At 52.4% G+C, this 27,040-nt stretch overlaps 9 protein-coding genes across 9 annotated transcripts; 3 read left to right on the forward strand and 6 right to left on the reverse strand.

Annotated features, from left to right (window-relative positions):
* Positions 1–48: 48 nt before the first annotated feature.
* SCP_0403640 (predicted protein) lies at positions 49–3,633 on the forward strand (the record flags this gene model as incomplete). The annotated part of the gene is made up of 6 exons (XM_027757100.1): positions 49–712; positions 770–2,239; positions 2,289–2,536; positions 2,590–2,902; positions 2,956–3,057; positions 3,110–3,633. The coding sequence occupies 6 exons, from the start codon at positions 49–51 to the stop codon at positions 3,631–3,633; spliced, it is 3,321 nt and encodes a 1,106-aa protein (XP_027612901.1).
* A 100-nt stretch (positions 3,634–3,733) lies between these two features.
* On the reverse strand, positions 3,734–5,034 carry SCP_0403650 (hypothetical protein; the record flags this gene model as incomplete). Its single annotated transcript, XM_027757101.1, has 6 exons — positions 3,734–4,135; positions 4,190–4,292; positions 4,356–4,510; positions 4,569–4,646; positions 4,710–4,858; positions 4,920–5,034. The coding sequence occupies 6 exons, from the start codon at positions 5,032–5,034 to the stop codon at positions 3,734–3,736; spliced, it is 1,002 nt and encodes a 333-aa protein (XP_027612902.1).
* Positions 5,035–5,273: 239 nt separating this feature from the next.
* SCP_0403660 (CDP-diacylglycerol--serine O-phosphatidyltransferase) lies at positions 5,274–6,156 on the reverse strand (the record flags this gene model as incomplete). Its single annotated transcript, XM_027757102.1, has 3 exons — positions 5,274–5,660; positions 5,720–5,945; positions 6,041–6,156. The coding sequence occupies 3 exons, from the start codon at positions 6,154–6,156 to the stop codon at positions 5,274–5,276; spliced, it is 729 nt and encodes a 242-aa protein (XP_027612903.1).
* Positions 6,157–6,408: 252 nt separating this feature from the next.
* Positions 6,409–8,299, reverse strand: SCP_0403670 (DNA primase large subunit; the record flags this gene model as incomplete). The annotated part of the gene is made up of 8 exons (XM_027757103.1): positions 6,409–6,760; positions 6,813–6,961; positions 7,016–7,279; positions 7,329–7,466; positions 7,527–7,622; positions 7,674–7,794; positions 7,843–8,100; positions 8,154–8,299. 8 exons carry the CDS (start codon positions 8,297–8,299, stop codon positions 6,409–6,411), a joined length of 1,524 nt encoding a protein of 507 aa, XP_027612904.1.
* A 207-nt stretch (positions 8,300–8,506) lies between these two features.
* Positions 8,507–13,131, reverse strand: SCP_0403680 (hypothetical protein; the record flags this gene model as incomplete). The annotated part of the gene is made up of 6 exons (XM_027757104.1): positions 8,507–8,758; positions 8,816–11,524; positions 11,576–11,722; positions 11,771–11,863; positions 11,919–12,227; positions 12,277–13,131. 6 exons carry the CDS (start codon positions 13,129–13,131, stop codon positions 8,507–8,509), a joined length of 4,365 nt encoding a protein of 1,454 aa, XP_027612905.1.
* Positions 13,132–14,615: 1,484 nt separating this feature from the next.
* On the forward strand, positions 14,616–19,007 carry SCP_0403690 (Ubiquitin carboxyl-terminal hydrolase 21; the record flags this gene model as incomplete). Its single annotated transcript, XM_027757105.1, has 21 exons — positions 14,616–14,618; positions 14,674–14,755; positions 14,823–14,964; positions 15,019–15,188; positions 15,241–15,427; positions 15,479–15,587; positions 15,642–15,744; positions 15,803–15,915; positions 15,965–16,073; positions 16,125–16,339; positions 16,394–16,790; positions 16,845–16,927; positions 16,984–17,233; positions 17,287–17,372; positions 17,429–17,605; positions 17,658–17,767; positions 17,815–17,977; positions 18,034–18,492; positions 18,542–18,658; positions 18,705–18,834; positions 18,889–19,007. The coding sequence occupies 21 exons, from the start codon at positions 14,616–14,618 to the stop codon at positions 19,005–19,007; spliced, it is 3,324 nt and encodes a 1,107-aa protein (XP_027612906.1).
* A 213-nt stretch (positions 19,008–19,220) lies between these two features.
* SCP_0403700 (Translocation protein) lies at positions 19,221–20,157 on the reverse strand (the record flags this gene model as incomplete). Its single annotated transcript, XM_027757106.1, has 4 exons — positions 19,221–19,250; positions 19,303–19,574; positions 19,624–20,016; positions 20,067–20,157. 4 exons carry the CDS (start codon positions 20,155–20,157, stop codon positions 19,221–19,223), a joined length of 786 nt encoding a protein of 261 aa, XP_027612907.1.
* Positions 20,158–20,418: 261 nt separating this feature from the next.
* On the forward strand, positions 20,419–22,698 carry SCP_0403710 (2-methylcitrate synthase, mitochondrial; the record flags this gene model as incomplete). Its single annotated transcript, XM_027757107.1, has 17 exons — positions 20,419–20,499; positions 20,557–20,616; positions 20,675–20,713; positions 20,770–20,844; positions 20,899–21,101; positions 21,158–21,399; positions 21,457–21,573; positions 21,631–21,709; positions 21,766–21,891; positions 21,952–22,063; positions 22,117–22,158; positions 22,209–22,245; positions 22,298–22,335; positions 22,399–22,429; positions 22,483–22,518; positions 22,571–22,600; positions 22,655–22,698. The coding sequence occupies 17 exons, from the start codon at positions 20,419–20,421 to the stop codon at positions 22,696–22,698; spliced, it is 1,392 nt and encodes a 463-aa protein (XP_027612908.1).
* Positions 22,699–25,442: 2,744 nt separating this feature from the next.
* SCP_0403720 (predicted protein) lies at positions 25,443–26,799 on the reverse strand (the record flags this gene model as incomplete). The annotated part of the gene is made up of 5 exons (XM_027757108.1): positions 25,443–25,929; positions 25,995–26,500; positions 26,558–26,601; positions 26,656–26,733; positions 26,793–26,799. The coding sequence occupies 5 exons, from the start codon at positions 26,797–26,799 to the stop codon at positions 25,443–25,445; spliced, it is 1,122 nt and encodes a 373-aa protein (XP_027612909.1).
* Between the last annotated feature and the right edge of the window lie 241 nt (positions 26,800–27,040).

The following is a 27,040-nucleotide window of genomic DNA, read 5'->3' on the forward strand; positions in this document are numbered from 1 at the left end:
TGAGTGAGTGAGAGGACTCTGTCCTCACTTCGAGACACTCTCAGTTGGATGCGGTCTCAGTTACTTGCTCGTCGGACTCGGTCTTTGGTAAAGACCCAGCCTCCTTACCACCGCGCTCTCATTTCTTCCACCCACGCTCTTCGCTATCCTCGCAAGGAGCACCCTACTTGGTCTCCGCAAGCGACACCTCGTCTTTCCAAACGGGCGTCGTCGTCCGTCACACCTTCTGCTGTCGGAACTGACCCACCTGCGCCGCCTCTCCCTAATCCCTCTGAACCTCCTTCTGAACCTCCCTCCGACGATGTTGAAGAAAAATCGAAACGCCGAACGAGTGTATTGACGTCTAGTAAAGACGCTGACGCCTCTCCTCAGCTTCCTGATGGATTAGACATCCTGTGGACACCAGAATCTGATCCAGCACATCCTTCACCGTCAACGGGGTCAACAAAGGCGTTACCTCCGCCAGAGATTTTCGATGAGCTGCTGCATCACCTGCATATTACCTTCCATCCCCAGACCCAACACCGAGCTGTGTATTCTTCGCCTGTGGGACCTCTCGTAGAGCCTACCTTTGCTCTTTACTGCCCAATAGAAGGCGGAGACTACTATATAGACCAAACTGTTCGTGAATTGGCAGGCCAGACGGGCGCAGAGGTGCTGGTGTTAGATGCTGTCCAACTTGCCGCTGGCGAGTCAGGCCATTTCGGTAAAGGTGAGTCCCAAAGTCAGTCTGTTGGGTGTATTGCTTGACAACGTCACTATGCATTAGCTGCTTCCGTCCTTCAAATACCCAACAACCCTTTGCATTTCCCGTCTTCCTCGACGTCTAGCCCTGCAAGCAATGCTCGTGCGATGCCCATTCCTGAGGATGATGAATTTGACGACCCCACACAGTTCATACCGACACAGCATATGACTTTGCACGTATTGGCTCCGATCACCTCGCGAAGTCGCGCTCTATTGGCGTCTCCTGCGAGAAGTAATCCAATGTCAAAGCTGAAGGCCTTTTTTGACGACCTTGTCAACTTATCGTCGGAATCTAGGACCTTAGATGTGTCCCCAGATTTTTCTCCTCCCTCTCCGCCACCTCGGCGCCCGCGTATTGTTTATGTCCGAGATTTCCCAACTCTCGCTCCCTCTTCCTCTACGTGGTATCCAGCTCTCCTGAGTGCAGTTCGTCAACGGCGTCAGGGTCCGATATCGCGCCCGAACTCGCCTGTTGTGAATCCAATGACAATTATCTTCGGCATAACGCCTCCTTTTATTGCTCCATCGTCTCCTTCCACCTCGTCGGGACCGAATCAAGGCCTTGTGAACCTTCTTAATTCACGTAGTGCTGCGTCTTCGGGCAGACTTACCAACCAAAATGGCAAGTCAGATTATGGCGAAGACAGCTCTGGAGACAAGGGACGCGAGAAACGGATGCTCAAACGCTTGAAGAGATGGGCAAGGGGCGATGTGACCTCCCAGGATCTGCCTCAGCTTTCCGTCTCAAGTGAAGAAGCCGACGAATTGAGCGGATCTAAACCTCGATCCACTAACATTGTTGTTGTGGGTGGACCAGAGGGTCTATCTGGTTTCCCTAGCATGCTTGGATCTGCATTGCCGGGCTCTACCAGCTCTTCCTTCGGGCGCAGTAGCCACGCTTACTCAGAAACAGACGGTAAAACTCAGTTCTTCCGTACCTCAATCGTGATGCCTGCTTTGCGCTCACTTTCCCATGAGAAGACCGCGCGCATGGCTCGTCGGAGGGAGATCAACGAGTCGACAATGCGGATGGGAGTCGCCGCAATTGGCGGCGAGTTGACAAAATGGGAACGCGATACCGACGTCGCTCTTTCATCCGAACAAACATCTATGAGTGAGAACGAGCAGGCCATGTGGGAGGAGTGGGGCAAAACGATACAGGTTTGGTCGGTTGTACGGCAGATCGCAGACCGTGCGGTTGGCAGTGTGATCGCGCAAGGAGCCCGTGAATTACTGAAGTCTTCGCTAGAAGCGACTTCTATTCCATGGTCTGCTGTATGCGACGGATGGGCATCACAGAGATCGATGCAGGACATTTGGAAGTCGATGTTGCAGGATACGTCGGTCAAGATTCTCCATGAAAGCGAGGCAAACGCTGACAAGAAGGAAGTGGATGACGAGCCTAGCGTAGACGAAGTTGTCGAACGTGTCAAACAGGACCCTGATCTTGACCAGCATGAGCATCGATTGCTGAGTTGTATCGTCGATACGAGTGGGTGTTCAGTTGCACAAAACTCGGCTCATCTGACCGCTGTCCACAGCTTCCTTGTCTACCACTTTCAGTCAAGTCCATCTCCCTCCGCATACCATTGATTCGGTGCGGACGGTCGTGTCCCTCCCACTGCTGTATCCTGTTGCGTTCCAGCATGGCATTCTCAAAGAGCATAGTATGGCAGGGTGTCTGTTGTTCGGCCCGCCAGGAACAGGCAAGACGTTGGTCGTGCGAGCACTAGCGAAGGAAGCCGGATGCCGTATGCTGGCGATATCCCCTTCTGACGTGATGGACATGGTAAATAGGATCCTGCCGCATCTGTGAACGACCGCTGATCATGATCCCTGTAGTATGTCGGTGAAGGCGAGAAGCTCGTCAGATCTGTCTTTTCCCTTGCAAGGCGGCTGTCACCCTGCGTCGTCTTCATCGATGAACTGGATGCGCTCTTTGGCGCCCGAGTGTCTCGCGAAACGGGAGGCGGAATTGCTCACCGGGGCGTGATCACCGAGTTCATGCAGGAAATGGACGGCCTGAAGTCATCGAAAGAGGACAACGTCATCGTCATCGGTGCTACCAACCGTCCTTTCGATCTCGACGATGCCGTCCTCCGTCGCTTGCCTCGTCGTTTGCTCATCGACCTTCCAGGAGAAAAGGAGCGAGAAGGTCGCTTTTTCTTCTTTCATGAAGTTTGCTACTACTAATGGCAGTGTATACAGAGATCTTGAAGATACTCCTGCGCGACGAAACACTTTCCCCTGGCGTGAATTTGAAAGACTTGGCGAAGAAGACTCAGAGCTTCTCGGGCTCAGACTTGAAACGTAAGAAACAATGTTTCTATCTTGTCGCAGTAGCGGCTGACAAATATTGTAGATTTGTGTGTCTCAGCCGCCCTTGACGCCGTGAAGGAGCATGTCGACGTTCCTTGGCGCGCGCCTACGTCGGGATCGACGAATCCAGTAACCCTTACTGGTTCCGCCGCCTCTGTTGTCTCTGACGCTACGCCCTCACAAGCTTCACAAGCCGCATCGCTCGAACCAGCAGATGCCCTAGAGGCATCGGCAGACCAAACTAATGCTACGAGTGGTAGCGGGCCCGCTGCAGAAACTGCTCTGCCTTCCCACAGCCGGACACTCAGCTCTCGCAACTTCGACAAGGCGCTTCAGGAGATCACGCCGTCGGCGTCCGAGTCGCTGGGGAGCCTCGCGGAGCTGCGCAAGTGGAACGACGAGTTTGGCGAGGGACGCCGGGAGCGCGCGAAGCAGTTCTGGGGCAAGGGCAGGTTCGGGTTCGTGATTGAGACTAACGAGAACAACAAGGTTGGTTCGAGTGAGAATGAGCACGAGAAGATGGAAGCACAACCGTCAGTAAGCCATGACTCGCATCCGGTACAGTGATTCAAGCAGTGATGTGTGGAGAAGTTCAGTAGCAGTATAAAGTACTCTAGCTAGATCGATGTCTATTGCACGACGTGTACGTATACGTATACACCAGCGACTACCGACGGCCCTTCCGCTTCTGAGTCTTGGGTGGAGTTGGCCTGTCCTCGTCGACATCCATGCTTTCCTCTGGTACAGCTTTCTTTCCCCCCCTCTTCTTCGCCTGGCTCCGTGATAGCTGCGAAAGCTGTGAGGGTGAGGGCTCAACATCCATCTCCTCGTCCTCGTCTTCGTCGCCCTCTGCTGCGCTCTTCCTCGGCGCCCGCCGACTGCCTTTGTCCTGCCCATCCTTGAACGCGCCTTCACCGATGGACAGTAGCTTCCGCGCGTTGGCGTCCGCAGACCAGTTCTCATTGCACGTAGGGCAGTTTTGGTTGCGCCGCCGGTAGTTGTTGAAGCAGTGCGTGTGCAGACGCGTTTTGCAATGTGCCGTGTAGCAGGCGACTCCGCGTGTGATCATCTGTTGTGAGTCGCGTTCAGTAACGAGGCTCGCTGGAATGGCAGTCTCACGCACTTCCATACAGATCGTGCACTCTATTATCTCATCTGGGTAAGTCGACCTCAGATATGGCTGCAGCTCCAACAGGGTACGCGTAGAGAGGGAATAACGGCCCTCTCTGGTAATGAAATAGTTGTAGGTAAGCAGCGCAAGACGATTGGGGTATAATAGGCGGACATACCTGCTCTTGACGAGCCAGCCTTTGGCCACGAAACTGCTGAGCACCACTTCGGCCTGCGTCTTGGTCATGTTCGCTTTGAGGGTGCCCACCTCCCGCAGAGCGGCCAGGGACGAGACGGTGTAGGATTCGTTCGGCGCGAGCATAATTTGTTCGACCTGGCGGTGTTAGATAGGTTTTATGCCACCTTAGCGGCGAGATCATTGGCGCGCTTACCACCGCTTTAAAGTAGGCGATCTCGACCGCTGAGTAGTCAGTGGCCATTTGGGCAATCTCGTCGCCCCTCCTGTTAACCTGGAGGGAGCAGAAAGTGGTATTTAGTCGTGAGAGAAAGACGAAATGATAGCCTGCACTCACGAGGACACACATTTCTTTGCCAGTGTACTCATCGTGCATATGGGCAAACTCCAGGTCAAGTGGGTTGAGCGCGTTGTTAATATTCGAGACGAAGTTGTCCCATGAATTCCTGTCACTGCTGAAAGGGATTTCGAGGGAGTCGTCCGCGGCTGAAGAAGTTGCGAAGGGTGCGTTGAGCATGAAATTAAGGCATGACAAAAGACACAGTACCTCTAACCGCTTCCACGCACTTCTCCCATATTTTGAGTGCTAATTTTTGGGAGATGATTCTCCTCGAAAGCATGGATTGGAGGAAGAGACGCTGTACATCGTTGGAGGATACCATGGCGAATATAAATGAGGAGGAGGAGCGCGACGCGACGCGTCTCGGCTATCTTCGAGACGATCACACGGTCACGCACTGTGTTCCGAGTCTCCAGCTTGCATGCAGGACGGACTACATAGTACTACTACTAACCAATCGTAAGATACAGTCCAGGGTAATGTACCGTGCATACTCCCTTTCCTTCGTACCATTCCGTAAAGTCGTAACTGGCACCGCGCACGACGATCTACCATAGCCACTCAAGGCTTGGGCACCCGCAGCGTCTTGCTCACCATCGCCATAGCCCACAACGCGAACACAATGCTGACCAGATGCAGCTCCCCATCTCCACCCGGCGGGCCCCAGAGTGTTATTGTGCCGCCCGGGATGCCTTCCTTCCCTTCGATCCACCCCTTCTTTGTCCAATATGACAGCACCGCAACAAGGGCGAGTGATGAGGGAATGGGGAGGCCCTCGAAATACCGCGCCTTCCCCTTCACGTCTTTAGGGACCAGCGCCACCGTGGCGTTGAACCGCGCGAGACGCGCGAGGCCGCAACATATGAAACCAGTCAGAACCACCGTGTCAAGGTATGTCCGCAGGCCGATTACGAATGCAAGAAGAGCGGGCGCGACACCAAAGGATATCTGAGACGACATCAATATACACAAGTCAACGGGCATGAATTGCGGACGCGTGTACGTACCAGATCAGCGAGGCTGTCCAGCTCCTGTCCCAGCATGCTACTCTCATTTCTCCACCGCGCAACCTTCCCGTCAAAGAAGTCGAATGCAAGACCCAACACTGGGAAGACCAGGGCCGACCATAGATAGTCCTCATCGTTGGACACAAGATATTTTGCAGACATGAACACGGAGAACGACCCGCACACCCCGTTCATGATGGTGACTAAGTCCGCCAGGCGGAAGTTTCTGTTGAAGAATGCGAGACAGAGGACATTTCATCCACAGATACGCGCCCAGATGAGCATTCGGGGAGACGAAAGTGCGGGAAAGGCAGATCCCACCTGACAAGCGAGAAGTGCCCCTCTGTGTCCTGGTATTCATGCAATGCAGCAGCCTTGCTCGTCTTTGCCGTATCATGGTTATTAGAGATGAAATTTTGGGATTTCCGCTGGTTCATTGTAGATACACGGTGGTAGGAGAGAGGGACGCTGGCGGTGGGTTATAACGGCTGTGCCATTAGTAGTACTGCGGTACCGGCGCCACATGTCTGGCTAACGGGACACATGTTTCTGTTAAGGCACAGCCATATCGAATATGGATCTCCGTAGGCCTTCTTGAACAGCAGTACAGCACCACGGCCGGTATCCTCTGCAAGATACAGAAAACACAGCAACAGATATAGCAAAACGTCGACGAGAGGCGCATATCATCAGCCCATGATCACATCGCCATCCTTCGCCGCCTCCAGCTTCTCCCTCTCGAGCTCCCGGCTCTTCGACGCATACTGGTTTGGGTGCGTCACGCTCTCCCCTCCACCTACGCCCTCGCCCTTCTTCACTCCCTGGCTCGCGTGCGTGATCTCGAACACGCGCGTGCATGCCACATGATAATGCTGCGTCTTCACCGCGTTCATGATTTCCGGCAGGTCTGCTGCAGTGAGCCCCTGGCCTGAGTACATGGACAACAGCGCCGTCTGCAGATTGTCTGGCGAGAAGTGGCGGAAGGGGCACCCGTGCGAGTCGGATACCCCGGGCTGGTCCGCTGTGAGGATCTGCTGGCAGCTGTAGATATGACGTGCATGAGATCGGCTCAGTGGGGTCGCGTGCAGCGCACCTCTTCGCGGGGTAGTTCGCTCGCTTTCCTTCCAGTCCGTATGAATGTCGGATGTTGTACCTATATTCTTTGTTGAATTTATCATCTTGGATTTTGCTGAATGATCGTCGCCAGAAGGTGATCGCCTCGTCTATTGAGACACCAAGGACCTGTGAGCCACATTAGTGCTAGAAAAGATGTTATACTAGAGTAGAACGAATCGCCTTGAGGAAAAGACCATATTGCAATCTCCCGAAATGCTTGAGATGTCGGTCCCTCTGCAGGTTGTCGTGGAGGTTGCGCATGCACATCGGGAAGTGTCGCCGCGCAAGGTCATCCACCATGTCGGCGGTGATCTCATTCCCACTACTTGATGCCGCGCTGCTCCACTCTGACGAAACACCGGCGAGGAACCCTTGCGAGAGGTTGTTTAGGATGGGTACTATCCTCGTATCTTCATCCAGTCGGGGTAGAGCTTTCGCTGTCATCTGTGTTGGAAGTTAGGGTCAGGGTAGAAATTATTTCGAGGTGTTATACCTCGAGCGCATTCATGAGGTTTGTTTGGAACTCTTGGAACACGATGCTGGATTGTTCTCGTGCGGGAACATAAGCCAAGCCGCCCTTCAGGAAAACTCTTCTTTTCTCTATTAGATCTGGGACACGGGTCCATTTTACCTGTGCCCGAGGACGAGTTAACAAAGAGCAATGTAGACTGTTGAACACCGTGGCGCCCACTTTATAGTATTTCTCATTATCGCCTATAGGGTCTTTGAGCACAGACGCAGCGGCATCAAGTTCAAGCTTGTATTGCTCTTTCTCCTGGTCTGACACCTAAAACTTTGTCAGTGTTTTGCTCACCGTTAACGAACACAGAGCTCGTACCGCGATCCAATCAAAGTCCCTCGAGTTGAGGAAGGTCTCCCTCTCCGAACGGTCGTCACTGTCATACCGCACGCGGAATAACGCGACTTCGGCCTTCACAAACCGTCGTCGGAGCTCTTCGCTACTTCACTGTGAGGAACAGAAAAGAGCAAGGGGCAACGTGACTCACGAGCGGGAGAACGCGAGCCTTAGAACGAAGTGCCCGACATGGTCCTTCTTCCGCTCTGCATCTCGGTCAACGGATATTGCGGTCGAGCTGTTTAGGGGGAGGTACTTCTTGCACTGTTCGAGGGTGACGGTTGTGAGCTCGGCGTATGGCCTGTTCCGGACGAACGAGGACTCGATCTCTGCGAGAATGCGGAGGCGGTCAAGAGCGCAGGTCTCGAACTCTTCGATTGTGATGTCGCCGAGCGGCGGGCGGTCGTAGCTGAAGTGCCACAGTCAGAAATTTGCTCTTGCGTATCCGGGAGTGTAACGCACAAATTGAGTCGGTGGGGGTACTTGAGTGTTGAGTGCCATTGGACTTGCCCGATGTTCTTCTGGTTTTCGAGACTAACGTTCTTGCTGTTGTCCAGGCCGAGTATCTTCTTGTTTTCGACGCTTTGCTGCTCGCCCGCTTTGAACATCGTGCTTGCAGGTGGAGGTGGGCAGGATGCAGACGTTGACGCGGTATGTCACACCACCGACGCGAACTGTCACGCCGCATCTCAGGTAGTCCGATATAATACACTCTAAATATCGAGTAAACAAACACTAAGAAATAGCAATACAATCATAGCGCGATATCGACAAGCATAACATAGCAAACGACTATATCACGGAATAAACAGGACTTATGAGGTCTCTTCAATAATTTGTGGTCGCCGCGCGATCCTGCGAGCAGGACGCAAAGTCTCATTCAGATCTTCCTCAACATCAAACGTGACACCGGGTCGACGCCTACGCCATGTACCACGATCAAGCTGGTTGGCTTCTTCCTTGTTCCGCCATTCCTGGGCAGCAACCAAAGGGTCGCGTAACGGCGGCGACGGTCTCCCTACTGTTGAACTTCTCGTAGACTCACCCCCTGTCAAGACAGTATTGACCTGCATCATAAGTATTAAGCCGATGATACGTGAGCAGGTAACCCAAACTAGACTTACCACAGTCCCATCCACCGCTTCTACAGAAGCAGCCGACACAGTACGGTGCCGCTTCGACAGCAAGCGGAACGGCGTGAACGTCTTCGAGGGGCTTCTCCTGCCCGACGGATGCATAGGAGTTGGTGCAGCGATAGCAAATGGTACCATAAACGCATTCGTAGTTGAAATGGGAGGCGGTGCGCTCCCAATAGGTCTCGGAGCCGGAGAAGTAGTGGAAGTTGCAGTCGCAGCAGACGTTGCAGCCGTAGCCGGGATGGCCGTCGTAGCGGGAGTTGAAGGCGTAGTGAAAGCTGCAGGTGGAGCAACAGAGGACGCATTAGGTTGTGAGACCTGGCGCTGGCGCCGGTGCACCCGCTCGACCATCTGTCCTACCGGGACTGTCTGCACATCCTGCTTCGGAGGGGACGACAAAGACCGGAAAAGACCAAAAATACCGCCTCTCTTCTTTTCCTTATGACTGGGTAGCATTTCTTGCGAGGCTGCAGGCCCCATGGAAGGTGCGCCCGACGGCTGACGAGGTAACATGGACGGTACAGATGACGACGGCGGTCGTATTGACTCCGGTGCGGGAGCACCTGGAGTGCGTGAGGCTTTAGACTTCGAAGAAGACGACGCGGGTGCCTGACCCGATGTGGATGGGCGGGGGGTACGCGAACCATGTTGCGGGTCCGAAATTGTACGAGTATGAGAGGAGCCGGTGATCGGCGTACCATTCTGGCGGTTACTGAGGGGAGTTGGGAAGGTGTTATTACGCACGGGTTGAGAAGGTGCTGTGGGAAGTGGGGTGTACGTCTTCGGAGGGGGAGAGGACACATAGTGCTGGCGTGCGTGAGGGGTGGGAGACGGTGCCGACCGTGGCTGTACTCGCTGTGCTGAAGCAGCGGGTTGCACCGACGCTCCTGCATTGTCGAAGGCGCGAGGAGCAATTTCCGAAGACTGTACATCATAAGGACGAAACGTAGATGGGTGCGGATTACCCGAATGATTGGGCGTCCCGGAGGTCATGGGTGCGGCATGGACGCGATGAACACTGGATGAATGTTCGTGTGAATAGCGCGAGGAAACGGTTGGCAGCGTAGTCCTAGAAGAGGTATTCGGAGTATATGTGCTGTGGGACTCCGGTTGTTGTGAATTAAGTTCTGAAGATATAGGTACTTGCGACGGTAACGATACAGTCTGCGCGGGATATGCGGATGAAGTTGCCGAACGGTATCGAGAATCTGGGTATCCGGACATTACGTTAAGTCGTGACATTGGACTCATCTCTGGACGTGAAGCGGCGTTAAGTTGTAGACTCGTTAAACTAGAGCGATGCGGCAGTGCACGCTGAGCAGAATTTATCACAGGAGAGGGTTTCTGTGACGGCACATGCGATATGGTGTCTTCGGACCCATTGCGGTGAGTTTGCAGTCGTGCTGAGGGGGAATGTTTCGGCGTATTCGATGGAGGCGGTATCGTCTGCAGGCCGGGCGAGCCCTGCAGATTCGAATATATCCGTGAAGGGGAATGCGAGGCCGGATTGGAGATCCCAGGAACAGCTATGTGAACACCCATGGCAGGGGATTGCGCAATGCTCTCCATAGATCCATTGACAGTCGCATTAGGGTTGAGATATGATATGGATGTCTGCCTAGGCGACTCGCGTGGGTGCGGCGTCCCCTGCTGCCGCGACGGGTGCGACGTAGCTTGGACGAGCGGAGCTACATGGGAAATGGGGGCGTGCGAGGTCACGGGAACACTATTATGCGGATGGCGTGGAGATCCATGTACCGTCAGATTCGGAAGTTGTAACGGAGCACTGATAGCCTCTTCTGTGGCCCTGGCTGCATGGGAACGAATATTATTGACGACGTTGTGCACATATCCGGCTTGTTGCTGTGACTGGAACTGGGGTGCGGAATCGTATGGCGCATAACCTTTCCCCGTATGGCTGACAACAGTCGCTGCCTGCACGCCAGACGATCCTGCAGTAGCAGATACTACGGCCACGACACCTCGCTGAGCGGTTGGTGCTGTGGACGGAGGTCGCGCTATTCCTTCACCGGATGGGGGTGTGTGATGCACATGATTGACAGATCCAGTAGCAGGATCTCTTGCGATACCATGATGAGCGATCGGCGCTGTGGATGAAGGGCGCACGCTTCCATCACCGGATCGGACGGCATAGGGTGCATGGTTGATGGACGTGGACCCGAAAGTGGGATCTTGCACATGCATCCCTTGTGAGTGCTCACCATGGACGAACTGGAGTGTATCCGGAGCTACATGCTGCAGGGGCTGAACGGGTGACATATTATTTCCCTCACTGTAAGGCAGATGATGCGGAGGAGGGCGATAAGAGGAGGACGGGGCAGGAGTATATGCGCGTGACGGTAGAGTTTGTGACTGATTCGATGCATCGTATGGTGGTTGCCGCTCAGCTACAGCAAGATCAGGTTGATGCGTCGAAATAGTGAAATTTGTGGACTTGGGAAGTAGTCGGGGTGTTTGAGGATCAGCCGGACCCTGTCCAGCTCGAATGCTGACTACGTATTGTCTAACATGTTGAGAGGGGGGTGGACCTACGGGTAAGGTAGGCTGACTTGAAGAAGGGAAAGGAACAGACGGTGGAGTAGTTGAGGTTGGCATTTGGGAGTTACCAGATTTTTGAGGAGGGGAATCTCGCGATTGGAGCGACCAATGACCGAAAGAATCCTTCGATGCGTTTCTCTGGCTCGTCAATCAGTAATCGAAACTGAGCACAGAAAGGAGTACACACACCTGCTGATTACTGGCATATGCCATCTCCAGGTTGGTCGTGCCATGTTGTACAGCAGAGGTCAGTACGGAAGCCAACATCGCGCTCGGATCGGCCAGATTGGACCTTGAATGACCTGGAGACTCATCGTGCGCACGGCTGGCCTTCCGCTATACCATATCAGCTGCCAAGCAATGTTATTAGCGAAAGTCACATACCCGCTGTCTAGCTGCCAACCGCTCTGTCTCACTACCTGATGGGTGCCCGTCGGTATGGTAGTCTCGCACAGCAGTACGACGAGTAGCAATTCGCTGTTGAATTGTGTCATGCTTTTGCTCAGATGCATAATACTTGGGAAGCACTCACCCTCTCCTTGCCAGCCATCTCTTGCTCGCTGCTTGACAATCCTGACTCTTGAGCATTCTGCTGGGCGACGGTTCTGTCCCGATGTGAGCGAGGAGGTCTTGGAGGTCTTGGCCTCTCACGGTCCAGAGATGGAATATGCTGAGGGAGTTGAGCATCACCCCTGCGAGACTCACCTGGAGCACGCGGTTGGGCACCAGCCGGAGTGTCTATCTGACCGTTGACATTCTGTTGAATCACAGGTCCAGATGAGCCTGAGTACGGTACTTGACCTGTGGGAGGAATTGGAGCAATATGACCGCCGCTCCGAATCTTAACCAAGACATTAGAGAATGAATCGACGGATATGATGCGTACGCACCACGGCTACTGTCGCCCTCTCCTCTGCGTTCTGCTGTCTTCGAGTGGATGACATCGAATTTTGCATTGGTACTGCCGAGGCAACGACACGCTCAGCTCCCCTCCTGTCTTCTCTGTGCCGACCATCGCGATCCTTCCGTCTGTCCTTCTCCCTGTGACTATCCTTCTCCTCACCGGATCGAACCGTTTCTCTCTCCCTTTCTCTCCGATGCTCTCGTTCTCGTTCGCCCTCGCTCTCCCTCGCGCTTTCCTTGACTCTGTCTGTGTCTCTTCTTCTCTCCTTTCTGACTCTGCTCTCCTCTTTCTCCCTATCCCTCTCCCGTTCTCCGTGTTGCCTAGAGGAAGACATGGGGTCGGGAGTTGGGTGAGGGGGAGGTATCCAGTATGTCTGCGTCGAAGCCGGCGCTTGCGGAAGAGCGGTAGTATTCACATGGGCACCAGTATTGCGAGACTGTCGACTCGGACGTAAAACCCTGTCTTCTTCCATATATACCACCTTTTCATTCGATGAGTGTGGGCTCTGCTTATCTGCTCTCTTCTTGAGATAATTCCGTAGACCATATGTATCGCGGGGAGGGTCCTGAGCCCGGGAAGTAGAAGAGGTAGCAACTGGTACAGCGCTGGAAGTTGCTCTGTTCTGGGACTGTGCAGCAGAAACATATGAAGACGAGGGCAAGTTGTCAGAAGCAGAATGACCCCTCGAAAACTTGTAATCCGCATAGTCGGGTGCAGCAACCGGGACATCGGCCGGTTTCGCCTGCTTAGAAGATGAGCGATACTTCTTCTGACCTTCAGCCGCCCTCTGGTCGATGTTATGACGCTGGGTAGTAGCCATTGATTGACGAGGACGGTCCATATCCAGTGGATCGCTTGGTCTCCATATATCGTGAGCAAATTCTCTTCGAGAAGAGCTAGCCGCTCGTTGGCGACTGCTCATGTTCCGGCGTCAGTGGGAACAAGTTATATGTACAGCGGTGCTCGAAAACGGCGGGCCTCAGCTGCTTATAGGTCGGAAAGGATCGACGGTGGACAGAAGAACCCAAATCAAAAGAGTGTGGAAGAAAAGCCTTGTGAACATGAGGCAAAACGCCCGCCCGTCGACTTCCAGTCAAAGTGACACTTAGCGAGCCGCATCATGGTGTCCGTGGTTAAAGTTCCCGCGTCTCCCTCTTCCGGCAAATTCTCTGTCCGAGAGGCTGTACTTCGTGCGAGATTGGTACTTGATTGGTACCTGCAAGGCTTCCACAAGAAGTCGAGTCCGTTCACTGCAGGCGGGCTACATCATCGGTATCCTACCCGTGGGGCGTACGCAAGTGAGTCGAGGTGTTTGCGAGAGTCACACAAGATGGTCGTGATCCAAGGGGTCGTCTTGGGAATTCCGCTATACTCATCCCTGGGTTTGGCAGTTTTCTGCAGATCGCTAACGGAAGAGGGTCGCTATCAAAGGATGGATTTCGCGAGGCTGATACATCCATGGGGGGAGGGGGAGTTGAGCGTTCTAGCATTGAGCTCAAAGAACGATCTTCATCATCCAATGTCGAATCATGTACATAGCGGAGGTCATGGCCAATCACATAACACCACTGCAATTCAGCAACTGAATTTATTTGAGCAAAGGAACGTACAAAGGAAAACTGCAGATGTGAATGAAGGACATAATACTTAAGGTAATGAATGATATGTCCAGTAATTCAAACATACACGGAAGAAGATGTGAGCCAACAGTGTGATACGACAACACCACAGGGATATTGCCACCAGCACTCCAGCAACACCGCATTAGCAGACCCCACCACCTGATCCCAAGACGGGACCAAGAGACGATATCCAACTGAGCAGCTTGTTCTTACACGACTTTGACTCATTACCGACAGTAGACAGCGGAAAGGCTGGTGGAGGTAAGCATACCTCCCTGTCGAGACAATTTAAGGATCGTGTGGACATGTAGAGTAATACTTGGAACAGAGCTTTCTCGACAAAGTGACAGAAACACTTAGCTACTATCGGCCGGAAACCAGCCGGAAGATTCGAAGCTTCAGGCCAACTTTCAGCAGCAGGTGAAGGGCGAGCAGTGACAACGGCTACAGGCAAAAGGGAAATGCGAAGTCACGGTAAAAGGGAAACCTAGGTTGGCGCCTATTAAGGCATGCAGCTGACTAATAGGAGGATATTCCCACGACTTCTTTGGCCGTCGCCCGGATTCATCCTCGACTGCGAGTACCTTGTCGGACCTCTCTAGACAAACCATCTGTGTTCTGTTATCCCCGTCTTCACATTTTCTTCTCTCCGGCACTTAGGCTTGCCCTCGTTTCAGAGTTTGGAATCCGCCCTTTGATTGCTATGGTATGCTTCCAGCTTACGCACACTGCACGCTTGGAAGCTCAAGTGTGCGTCATAGAGCGAAACAATGGACGTGATAGACGAGAAAGTTAATGGCGGACCACCGATGGAGGTCGATGAGGTTGTCTCTGTCCGTGATCGTAAGTCGTCTCAGCTGTTTCCCCGCTGCTGGACTTTGAGCGTCTGAGCTTACCTTTATCTCTGTAGAAGGGGCATTTGCTGCCAAGCATATGCCAGACCTTGGACACGAAGTGAAGGAGTTTCAGGTACACACCTGGCACTTGACCAATTGGAAGAAATTGGAGAAGAAGATCACTAGTTCAGAGTTTGAGTGCGGTGGCCACAGATGGTTTGTTACTATTTTGCTTTGAACCAAGGAGGAAACTTGACAGCAAATGTGCAGGAGAATTCTGCTCTTCCCCTTCGGAAATTCCAACGCTCCGCCAAATGATACCGTTTCGGTGTATCTAGACTACGCCGATCCAAAGAGAGCGCCAGAAGGCTGGCATGCTTGTGCACAATTCGCATTGGTCATCTCCAACCCTCATGACCCCACAATATACACAGTCAGCCGTACGTCACAATTGCTTTATTCGTAGCGTCCACTTATTTCTTCTCTTTCAAGATGCTCATCATCGCTTCATCGCGGAGGAGTGTGACTGGGGTTTCACGCGATTCAGCGAGTTGCGGAAGCTTTTCAGTATACAGGACGGACATCATCGTCCGACAATTGAAGACGAGGCGGCCGATGTTAGCGTGTTTGTGCGGGTGTTGGAAGACCCCACCGGGGTGCTGTGGCACAATTTTGTCAAGTGAGTGCGTTGGGTCTTGTGCTATACGTCATTTTCACGGATATACTTCAGCTATGACTCGAAGAAGGAGACTGGGTATGTTGGGCTGAAAAACCAAGGTGCAACATGCTACATGAACTCCTTACTTCAATCGTTGTATTGCACGCGTTACTTCCGAAAGGTGAATCATGTGTGCTGGCCGTTCAGGATGATATGTCCTGAATTACTGCGATAGGCTGTATACCAGATTCCTACAGAAGACGATCTCCCAACGGAAAGCGTTCCTCTCGCATTGCAGCGAGTGTTCTACCACTTGCAAACATCAGACCAGCCCGTTGGTGAGTCAGCATATCACCCGATGACGCGCGTAGCTCATCATTGCTGCAATATGCCTAGGTACCACCGAGCTGACCAAATCTTTCGGCTGGAAGTCACTGGACTCCTTCTTGCAGCATGATGTGCAAGAGTTCAACCGGGTACTGCAGGACAAGCTTGAAATTAAAATGAAGGTATGGTCTTTGTTGCACTGAGTAAGCTACTGGTAAGACTGCTTGACAGGGAACCAAAGCGGAGGGTGCTATCGCAAAGCTGTTCGTCGGCAAGATGAAGAGTTTCATCAAGTGTGTGAACGTGGACTTCGAGTCGTCGAGAATTGAGGAGTTCAACGGTATATTACACTGATATCCGACGCAGTGGTCTTGCTGATCGCGCAATATAGATATCCAACTGAACGTCAAGGGTATGAAGAACCTCTACGAATCGTTCAAGGACTATGTAGCGGTGGAGATGCTAGATGGCGAGAATAAGTATCAAGCCGAGGGTTACGGTTTGCAGGACGCCAAAAAGGGCATAATCTTCGAAACTTTTCCCCCCGTTCTTCACCTCCAGCTAAAGCGGTTTGAGTATGACATCCAACGCGATGCCATGGTGAAGGTATGAATATAACTATTTTGCGTTCCGTTATCACTGAGATGTCCCATGTCTCAGATCAATGATCGCCACGAGTTTCCATTCGAGATTGATCTCGATGAGTTCTTGGACGAGACAGTGGACAGATCGCAACCATGGGTCTACAAACTGCATGGAGTCCTCGTACACTCTGGAGACCTCCACGGTGGCCATTACTTCGCCCTCATCAAACCCGATCGCGAAACACGATGGCTCAAATTCGACGACGATCGTGTAACTCCTGTCACTGATCGCGAAGTTCTGGAGGAGAATTATGGTGGTGAAGTGCTTAACGGTCTGGTTCCACCTATGCAGCGCAATCAAGTGCGGTCCATGAAGCGGTTCACGAACGCATATATGTTGGTGTACATTCGCGAGTCAGCCATAGACGAAGTTTTAGCTCCTTTCAAAGAAGAGGATACTCCTGCTCATCTGAGTGAGTGGGGTACACCTGTCATTGAATTTAACTGAGTGTCTTCTTGGCATCTAGAGAGGCGTTTGGATGAGGAACGACTTCAGATTGAGGCCAAGAAGAGGGAACGGGAGGAACAGCATCTCTACCTCACTGCGAAGGTAACAGGGAGACGAACATACCCTATCCCTGATGCTGATTGACAATGTGCTTACAGGTTATCACGGATGATACGTTCTCTGAATATGAAGGGTTCGACTTGGCGACATTCGACGAGAGGAATTGGCCCGCATCGGAATTGCCGACATTCCGTGTCCTCAAGAACGAGACTTACAGCACGTTTAAGTCTCGGGTGGCGCAGCACTTTAACTATCCGGAGAGTCAGATCCGTCTGTGGGTACTAGTCAACCGACAGAACAAGACCGTCAGGCCAGACACTCACATACCAGAGAATGAACCAGCTCTTAGTGCGCATTTTCAGCGTATATTGTTCGCCGGTACCGCTGACGCTTGCCATAAGCTGTGGAGGTGATCCGGAATAACATGGCAGTCAGGCAGCAAAACGACCTGAGGTTGTACCTAGACGTCCTTGCCGATCCGAACAAGGTATCGGCCTCCAATTACAATTTTTTACGATTCACCGCTGATCGGTATTTATCAAGCCGGAAGTGCCTCCAGGCTCCATCATGATCTTCCTGAAGCATTTTGACACATCCAAGCAGACCCTTTGTGGCGTTGGAAAAGTCCACGTACAACGAAGCAGCAAAGTCAGTGATCTGGTGCCCATTATCAACGAGCGCATGCGATGGACACCAGGAACACCACTGAAGCTGTACGAGGTGCTGCAAGGCTCCTTTTCACTAACTAGCTGGTTAACTTATTATCCCGCAGGAAATCAAACCCGGCATGATTGAGCTCATGAAGCCCAAGATGACCTTCACACAGAGCGAGATCCAGGATGGTGACATCATCTGCTTCCAAGTGGACATCAGCGACAAGGAGTAAGGTACTTCATCTTGAGTGCGATATTTGCTCATCGCTCAAGTAGGATTCATGATCTTGAGAGCCAAGGTCTACATTCGAATCCCACACAGTTCTATGACTTCCTCCAGAACCGGGTGATGATATCCTTCAGGGCAAAGTATGAGGAGAGCGATCAAGATCATTCTGAGTTCAACCTCGTTCTCAGCAAGAAGCAGAACTACGACACCGTAAGTGCTCAATGTGCCACTTTCTATCCCCGGGATTAATTTCATTTGGTACGTAGATGTCCCAGAAAGTTGGGGAGCGCCTACGACACGATCCGATCAAGCTGCGCTTCACCACGACTCATGCGACGAACGGCTCCCCGAAGTCTATCCTCAAGCGGTCCCTGAATCCAAGTGTCGCCGAGATCATTTCGCCGACCTACGTCAGCCCACAAACGACGGTCATACTGTACGAGAAGCTCGACGTCAGCATCGTGGAGTTAGAAACGAAGCGGAGTCTCAAGGTCATCTGGACCGGCATTCACAACAAGGAAGAGTCGACGCATCCGTTCCTGCTTCCGAAGACGAGTATGGTCCATGATCTTGCTGATCATCTGGCGAAGCAAGTTAAACTGACTCCGGGCGGAACGGGCAAGATTCGTGTGTTTGAGGTGTCGAAGGACGGCAAGACACAGAAAGAGTTCACCGGTTCAGAGATGATAGGTAACATTCCTGACCCAGTAGAACTGTACGCGGAGGTTTGTGATATCCATTACATCATTTTCACATCGCTGATGCATCATCCAGGAAATTCCGCGAGAAGAACTGGAAGCCGATGACGCCGACAAAGTGATCAGTGTCTTCCACTTCTCCAAGGAAGTTTCACGAACACATGGGGTGCCATTCCGCTTTGTGGTGAAACCTGTACGCCCGATGCATAGTTTGTGAAAAAATTCTGACACTCTCACAGGGAGAGAAATTCTCGGAAACGAAGAAGCGCCTACAAGCACGAATAGGCGTCTCAGACAAAGATTTTGCCAAGTATCGCTTCGCACTGATTCAAGTTGCGACGTTCAAGCAGCCGTCATACATAGAAGATGGTGAGGATATTCTGAATGTCCGTTTATAATGTGGTTGACGCTCGACGCATTCAGAGGACACCATTTACGACCACAAGTTCGCTCCAGAAGATGTCCTTGGTTTGGATCACCTGGATAAGTCAGGGAAGACGCGGACAGGCGCTGGGGAGAAAGCCATTGTCATCAGAGGATGATTGCGTTCTGCCGTCGTTAACCTGCTAGGACAGATGTATAGGATTTGCTCTTCGATTACCTTAGTTTCTCCGCTTCTACCTCACCCATGTATCTTCCGTTTCCCGCCTTTCGCTGTACGACCCGCATAGACGAGAGGGTACAACGCTCTCGATCCATTGCTCGCAATGTGGCTACTATTAACACCTGCAAAGAGGCATTAACGATTTGTATATCTACCTTCGCTTCTTCGCCTTTTTGGCCGACTGTGCAGTGAAATGATGAGTCCAGAGAAGTCCCAGGACTGAACTGCCTTACTGATTTCGACGGCGATCGAGGTGACGAGGGTAACGAAAAATGCCCCTCGCCATCACTCGAGACCACGCTGTCAGCGCTCGCGCTTGGGGGTGGTATAAGGCCATTGGTGGACTTGGAAGATGGTGGCGTTTCAGGCAGCGCCGTAGCAGCAGCTTGCAGCGTAGCAGAGGCAGGAATCTGAGTCGAAGAAGACATGGGCAAGAGCGAAGTTGAATTGGAATTAGAGGGCATGATCGCGTTCCTCGACACACGGCTTCTGCCATATTTCTTTTCTATTTTGACACTAAGGTCAGTTGATCACACTAGTAGCACGCGACTAACCTTTCTCAACCCGAGCCGCTGAATTCTGCTCCAGCATACCCCGCATCTTTTCGTTGTGCATCATTTCGGTCGCGGTCTGGAAGATCACCGTGCCCCATCCCTCGACGAAAGTGTTTGCTTCTGCGGCTACCTCCAGGATCTCGGCTTCCATTTCCTTCTCCGCTGCCAGTAAACTGTTCCACAAATCGTCGCCGATGGAACCTTTCTGCAGGAGGTTCTGGAGGGCGGGCTTGTCTTCGCGGATGCGGATGATGCGTGTGACGTCCGTCATAGCACGGCGGACGAGCGCTGCCTTGAGGAGAGTTTCCGAAGCCGGAGGGTCTGTCTTTCGTAGAAGAGAGACATAGATATTGCGTTCGCGATGAGGGGGAAAGTAGGGCTCAGAGACTTTGCCTGCAACCAAAATTCAGCAGGAAGAATGCAAGCGGGAAGATGACACCTACTTGCGTTGTGATGCCTGTAAAATGAACTGAAGACCAAGAGACTGCCAAAGACGACGACGACGTATAAGACCGGGACGAGCACGGAATCCATGGGGGACGAAGGAGGCTTGTGAGCGTTGCGGCGCACTTGGTCGATTCGCTGGCACTGGTGCGAAGATCCACGCGTTCAAGGCACGTGCCCCAAAGTAGATATATGCTTATGTAACAAGCAACGTTCAAGCCCGGGGAAGTTACGGCCGGAGCCGGGGACGTTTCCCCAGTTTTCCCCAGTCTCTCACCCCGGATGGCAGTTTTTCGAATATAAAGTCCTCTTGGCTCTCTTCGTTCTATCACCCGCTCCCTCTCCTCCAGTATGTTCTCTCGTACCTCCGCCGTCGCGAAGTCTGTCTCCAGGAATGCGCTCGCTACCCAGAGACGTTTTGCCTCGACTAAGGTTCCATGCTCTTCCTCCGGATCACCGTATGACGCCTTTCTAACTGCCATGTAACAGACGATCCGGGAAGCTCTCGAGGAGGTCATACCTGCAAAGCAGGCTCAGCTTAAGCAGTTAGTGAGTATCTTCGCGACACTCGAGTGTTGGCGTTCAGCTGAGGTTGTGCAACCTGAAGAAAGCCCACCATGGCCAGGCCGTCCTCGGAGATATCAAGGTAGGCGTCTTCCTGTCCCGGGACCAGTGTAGATCTCGCTTAGACATGGCTAATAGGTTGAAAATGTCATCGGAGGAATGAGAGGCCTCAAGACCATACTGTGGGAAGCGTCTGTGCTCGACCCGCTAGAGGTTGGTCTGTTCACGCACACGACCGAAACGTCTCTTCACCTGTCATGCATACAGGGTATCCATTTCCACGGCTTGAGCATCCCGGAATGTCAAAAATCACTCCCGGCAGCTCCTGGTGGTAAAGAGATTATTGCAGAGAGCATGCTTTGGCTTCTACTCACTGGCAAGGTGCCTACCGAAGCCGAAACGCGTCAGTTGTCGCGTGAGCTTGCCCAGAAGGGAGAGCTCCCGGAGTATATTAAGATTCTCATTGATTCGTACGACTATATCCTCTTGACTCTGTGTCTTTGGGTTGAACATTCGCATTGCACAGGCTTCCCCCTACGTTGCACCCTATGACGCAATTGGGAATGGGGGTCGCAGCCTTGAATCATGACAGCTCATTTGCTGCAGCGTATGAGCGAGGCATCAAGAAAAGCGAGTATTGGACGCACACGCTCGACGACAGCCTTAACCTGTTGGCGCGTCTGCCCGCTCTCGCCGCGCGCATCTACCGGAATGCCTACAATCCGGGGAAGCCTATCCCTGAAATCAATGCCGATTTGGATCTTGTTGGTCAGTATTTGTTGTTTGTTTCTGAAGATTGGCAGCGTTACATCTGTGTGTTGTCAGGTAATTACGTGAATATGCTCGGATACGGCGACAACCACGACCTAACTGAGTACTTGCGTCTCTACATTGCCATCCACGGTGATCATGAGGGTGGAAACGCATCTGCTCACACTTCTCGTGAGTTCAGCGTGCTGTGAGTTTAGTGCACCCATTCATCTTAATTGGTTTGTGCAGACCTAGTGGGCTCTACTCTGTCTGACCCGTATTTGTCTTATGCCGCTGCTTTGTATGCTCTCGCAGGGCCTCTCCATGGGTGCGTTGTCTCAACGGAGCACTTGGGCAATCACTACTGAGCTATTATATACGCAGTCTGGCCAACCAGGAAGTATTGCGATGGCAACATAACATGCAGAAGGAGATCGGTAGCAACATCACGCCCGAAAATATCAAGGACTATCTCTGGAAGACTTTGAAGAGCGGTCAAGTGGTGCCTGGGTGAGTCATTCATTGGACCAGAAGATCCTAGGAGACGAGATCGTTATTGTACCTGTCAAGCTACGGTCACGGTGTGCTAAGAAACCCTGACCCCCGATACATGGCGCTCCAGCAATTCTGCGACACCCGTCCCGACCTGCTTGCAGATCCCGTCATTCAGCTCGTCAAGCTGGTGTGTGTTGCTGCGTTATATAATTCAGACAGATCATTATTTTTCCCCGACAGACATATGAAGTCGCGCCCGCCGTGCTCAAGGAACACGGAAAGGTACTTTTCCACTAGACTCCGTCGTGGTGGCGTTTATCATCCTTTAACAGACGAAGAACCCTTATCCCAATGTCGACGCTGCCTCTGGTAAGGGACCGCATATATACTGTGTTTATGCCTTGTCTGATTAAGCTCCTAGGTTGCGTGCTGTATCATTATGGTCTGACGCAATTCAAGGTACGGACTGACTTCTCGTCGTCATTTCTCGCTGCACAAATATTGACTGTCGACCATTTGAAGTACTATACCGTGATCTTTGGTGTCTCCAGAGGTGCGGATCGTGGATTTTCATATTAAGATGTTTGTCTGACATCCTCCTTTTAGCGCTTGGCTGCTTGACCCAGCTTGTCTGGTCTCGAGGTGCGTTGATGGTCAATGCGTCCTTGCCACGATTTAATAGTCTCCGTTCTAGCTCTCGGTCTGCCGCTCGAGCGGCCGAAGTGTGAGTTTCCCGTTCCCTGCGCAGTCCACAGCTGTCCTGATATTTTGACTGCAGCCGTTTCGATGGACACCATCGAGAGCCTGATAAAGAACCCTTGAGGACACCGCGAGGTGCAATATATATTCGGGGCATGCGTCTCTGGCGGGTGGAAAACCGTGCGTGCATGTTAAGAATGGACCGGTGCTTAATTCCGGTGCTTGGGAGCGGCGTCTTCGTATATAGCGAGTGCTGCGAGACTATTCAACCGCCTTTTCTGATCTGGTGAGCATGCGCTGGAGCAAAGAAGCGTGGACTTCACAGGAATGATTGAGCTGTCAGATCTTCAGAACGCGACACTGAATGAATGCAATGATGAAACAATTCAGATGCTCAGTCTAAGACGCATGCTGCACGAAACGAATGCGCTCGACTACTGGCACTTCAAATTTTCCCCAGAGCACTACAACATCCCCCCCGCGCGATAGAGATGACAACGCTACCCGCGCACACCCAGAATGTCGAACGCCAGCGTTGCATGCCGTGGTACTCTCTCTCGTGTGAGGGCTGTAGATTCCTTGTATGCATACACTGCGACCAGTCATTGTGGCTGGTTACAACCCATGCATACAAGGAAGAGTAGAACGTGAATCCCATGACGACGGCGTAGCCAAGGATATCGTAGTTCCGGGTGTGGTTTGGGAGGCCCATATCATGAGGCTGGGACCAGCGGAGAACAGACACATCGCTGAACGATTAATCTGACACGTTGTTACGCCGGTGACTTGCGCTATGGCGTGAATCGGACCGTACCTTTACCAATGCTAGATGGAGGTCCGATTCTTGCGTTTAGCAGCATTTCTGATAATGCAAAAGGCAAAAGGACCTTCAGAGCCTCAATCACGTATCCGGAGTACTGCCCACGTAAACACTGCCGGGAAGAGTACGGTGGGACATACAAGGATATCCTGTCGATCCATCGTTCCTTCGGATGCGACCAGATGCTTTCAAGTGAATAGCAGGCAACTAGTGAGATTAGGTCCGTCAGAGGTCCGCTCACAGGACGGTCGTATTAGCGTCGAAGATCGGTTCGACTTGTCGCGAATTAGTACGGGACAGGTATAGAAGACCGAGGAAGGTGAGGGCACGATTAGGCCTATATTTGTGTAAATCAGTCAGGCTGCGCAATGTGGCCTCAGACACATTTCGCATGCAACACGTACCGTTGCTACGAGCAACGAACTCGCCGATACCAGGATTCAGAAAAGTGGATCCTTCACGAGACCGCCATTATCACATTCCCGGGCTCCAGGGAAGTTTCTAACTGAGGCGTATTTTTACGGGTAGAGGCAGCTGCCCCCCGTATAGAGGAAGAGTGTCGCAACTACTCGCTTCTACAATGTCGGCACTACAGCCTATGATGGACATGATGGGACACTGCCTTTCGGACCTGGTGAGATGCGCGCACCCAGTTAGTTCATAATACTGGTCTCGACCGCGAATAATACAAGAAACTTCATCATATCCAAAGAAAATCGCAATGACAAATAATACCATGGGTGAAAGACCAAAGAATGCGAGTCCTGCTTCGACACCATATTCAGGCAAGGCCCTGATCGAGGAAAATAGTACCGAAAAGCAACCAGTACAATTCCACGCGATCTAAAACCTGGAGATGCGCACGAGAATGTATATGTATACATACCAAGTCAAAGTTGAAGAGATGCCAGAATAACGATACAGAGGATGACCTGGGTGCCTGAAATTCACGATGCAAAGAGGTCGTGACCACTGGACAAGATCCCAGATTCAAGCAAAGTCGCAATTCAAGATCCATACTGATCCAGCGCTCCGTCGACTGCAGATATTACAAACCGTGCTTAGCTGCAGTTATGCGAACGTCATACACTCCGCCAAAGAATCAGGATTGGAAAGGTGGGAATCCCACTGCCAAGTATTTTATGGAAGCATCAGAGCGCAGACAAGCGTTCGTCGGCAGAAAGGCTCACGCAGTGATGAGAAAAATATGAGTGTCAAACAGACTCGACGGAGAGCTGGAGATGACTACCCTCAGACTGTTCTAGATCATGAAGCTCTGGAGTAACGCGGTCAGGACTCAACGATCACGGCTCGCAGGAGGAAGTTGGAGTAGAATCACCACTCGTATCCTCTGTTGGCCGGAAAATGCCAGTTCCTCGGTGTGAGGTGTGCTATAACCTGAATCCTGCAGTGACGAGCTTGCATATAACGGGTATATCTTGAGACACCATTCTGAAAAGAGGGATAACAAACATACCTCTATGAGGAGGTCAGAAATATTTTGACACATAGCAGTCCACAGGCGCCCATAAAGCAGGCGATGGTCCATCGACGTGAGTTGGAGTTTAGGTTTCATATTAAGTATATGGTGCTCGCAGTACTCGATGAGTCCTACTGAGCACAAGTAGCAGAGTTTGCGGATACGAGAGGATCAAAACTCAACTCACCTTGCATAGACTCGACTGATAATCTGCAGTCTCACGGCTGCTAACATGCCTCCGATAGCGAATGAATCGAGCAATGAAGAAGCCGTAATATACTTCACTACCAGGGATGCACGTATATCTATCTTACATCGGATCCTGTCAATATGAATCACTACGGACAGGTCAGCCAAAAGGCGCGCATACACCATGCATGAATCTAAGAAGGAGCAAGACCAGCCTTGCGGTGTCCCAGAAAAAGAGCTACACAGAACAGCAGTCAAACACAGAAAGGACGAGGGTATCTGCAACAAACCAAAGCCTAAACAGACGTCGTATAGATATAAGTATTAGCAGAAGAGAGTCCTTTGGCACCCCTTTCCCAACAGCCGATATACCAACAACTAGAAGCGCCGGGGCGGCTGACCTTGAGGGGGCGGCGCCTGTCGTGGAGGTCCATGAGGATATGCGCCGCCCGGAGGGTACTGTCCAGGAGGACCGGGGCGCGGCTGTCCTGGACCCGGCGGAAGGTATCCTTGACCAGGTCCAGGAGCGTACCCTTGTGGGGGCGGCACACCGCCATAACCAGGACCGCGTGGGAGGCCTTGCTGGGGTGGGAAGCCTTGTGAAGGGAAGGGCGGTCCTGGAGGGCCCGACGGGCGATTGCCCGTTGGCACGCCGCCGGGATGTGGGGCGGGTCCGCGCTGAGGAGGTGAGTTGGCCGTGGGAGGAACCGTTGCAGAGCGCGAGGGTTGGCCGGGCACTGGAGCGGGGGTAGGACCGGGATCCCGCAATGAAACAGGCGCTGGGCGGCCTCCCTGACCTCCATTCGCAGCAAGTGGAGCACCCGGAGGGGGGCCGTTCTTCTCAGCAGCCTTTATGATCTCGTCGCTAAACAACAGAACATCAATTTCGTGAAACAAGTTAGAAAATTGGACAAAATAACGGGTACACACTCAAGCAAGTTCAGAGCTGCACAGAGCACGACCCATTCGACACAATCCTCGTTGCCCTCTCCCAAAGTCTGCCAAACCGCTTTTTCTTCGGGCGTCTTGCCGGTAATGCTGATCCTTGTTCCACCGCCATTCGGGCCGGGTGGATTCTTCTGGATCTTCCCGAATTCAATTCTCTTAGGTGGTATGTTGTGCCCGGCGTATGCGAAATAAAACATACTCCAGAAGCCGGCGTTTGGGTTAGGCTTCGAGATCTGGAATAAAGGCAGATCGGCGGAGTCGGGAGAGGGAAGGGCCAGCTTGTAAATGGGGGACAGCACACCGGTATTGGTGATCGACCATTTGAGGTTGCGGGAGGCTTCACAGCGCACGACTCGGGAAGACGAGGAGGTAGTGTGACCAGGATCTGAAGCGGTAGCTTTTCCCGGCGCACCGGGGCGGGGAGGGAAGAGCTTGGCTACGCACAAATCACCTTGAGGAGAGGGAGTCAAGAGATAATTCTCTGTGTTCTAATGCAGGGCTGTCTCAGTATGGACTTTAGCAATCATGGGCATCAGGCGACGCACGAAGTTGGTGTGTAGATACGAATACAGAATGTTACTTGGTTGTCCTGATCACTGGCGACGTAAGAAATAGCGAGATCAGATGTATGCTGAACACACACCATGGGGAGTTACAATCAGGGTCGGGAGATGATTCGGAATTGGTGGATGGGTGGGGGATGTGTAGACCGTGTATATCGCTAAGTTCAGAGAACGATTGAGCGTTGCACAAGTAAAGAATTAAGGCAAAAATCAATACCGGCCATAGATGCGAGAGCGAAGGAGAGTGCGACGATAGGGAGCGATGGGAAGGGATGCAGATTGGGGGAGCAGAGTCGAGTGCTATATATCTCAGGTCTGAGCGGCTGTACTGCAGCAGCTGGCAACAGCGCGTGATCGGTCGCGTCACGACAGTCACGCGCGTGACCAGTCACGGCCGTTCATCCACCTTGCTGCTCATCGATTCTGCCCGTGGCAGCGACGTCCTCAACAGCGTCAACGCCGTTC

This window comes from Sparassis crispa (assembly GCF_003851025.1).
Source record: "Sparassis crispa DNA, contig_000003F, whole genome shotgun sequence".
Lineage (NCBI taxonomy): Eukaryota > Fungi > Basidiomycota > Agaricomycetes > Polyporales > Sparassidaceae > Sparassis > Sparassis crispa.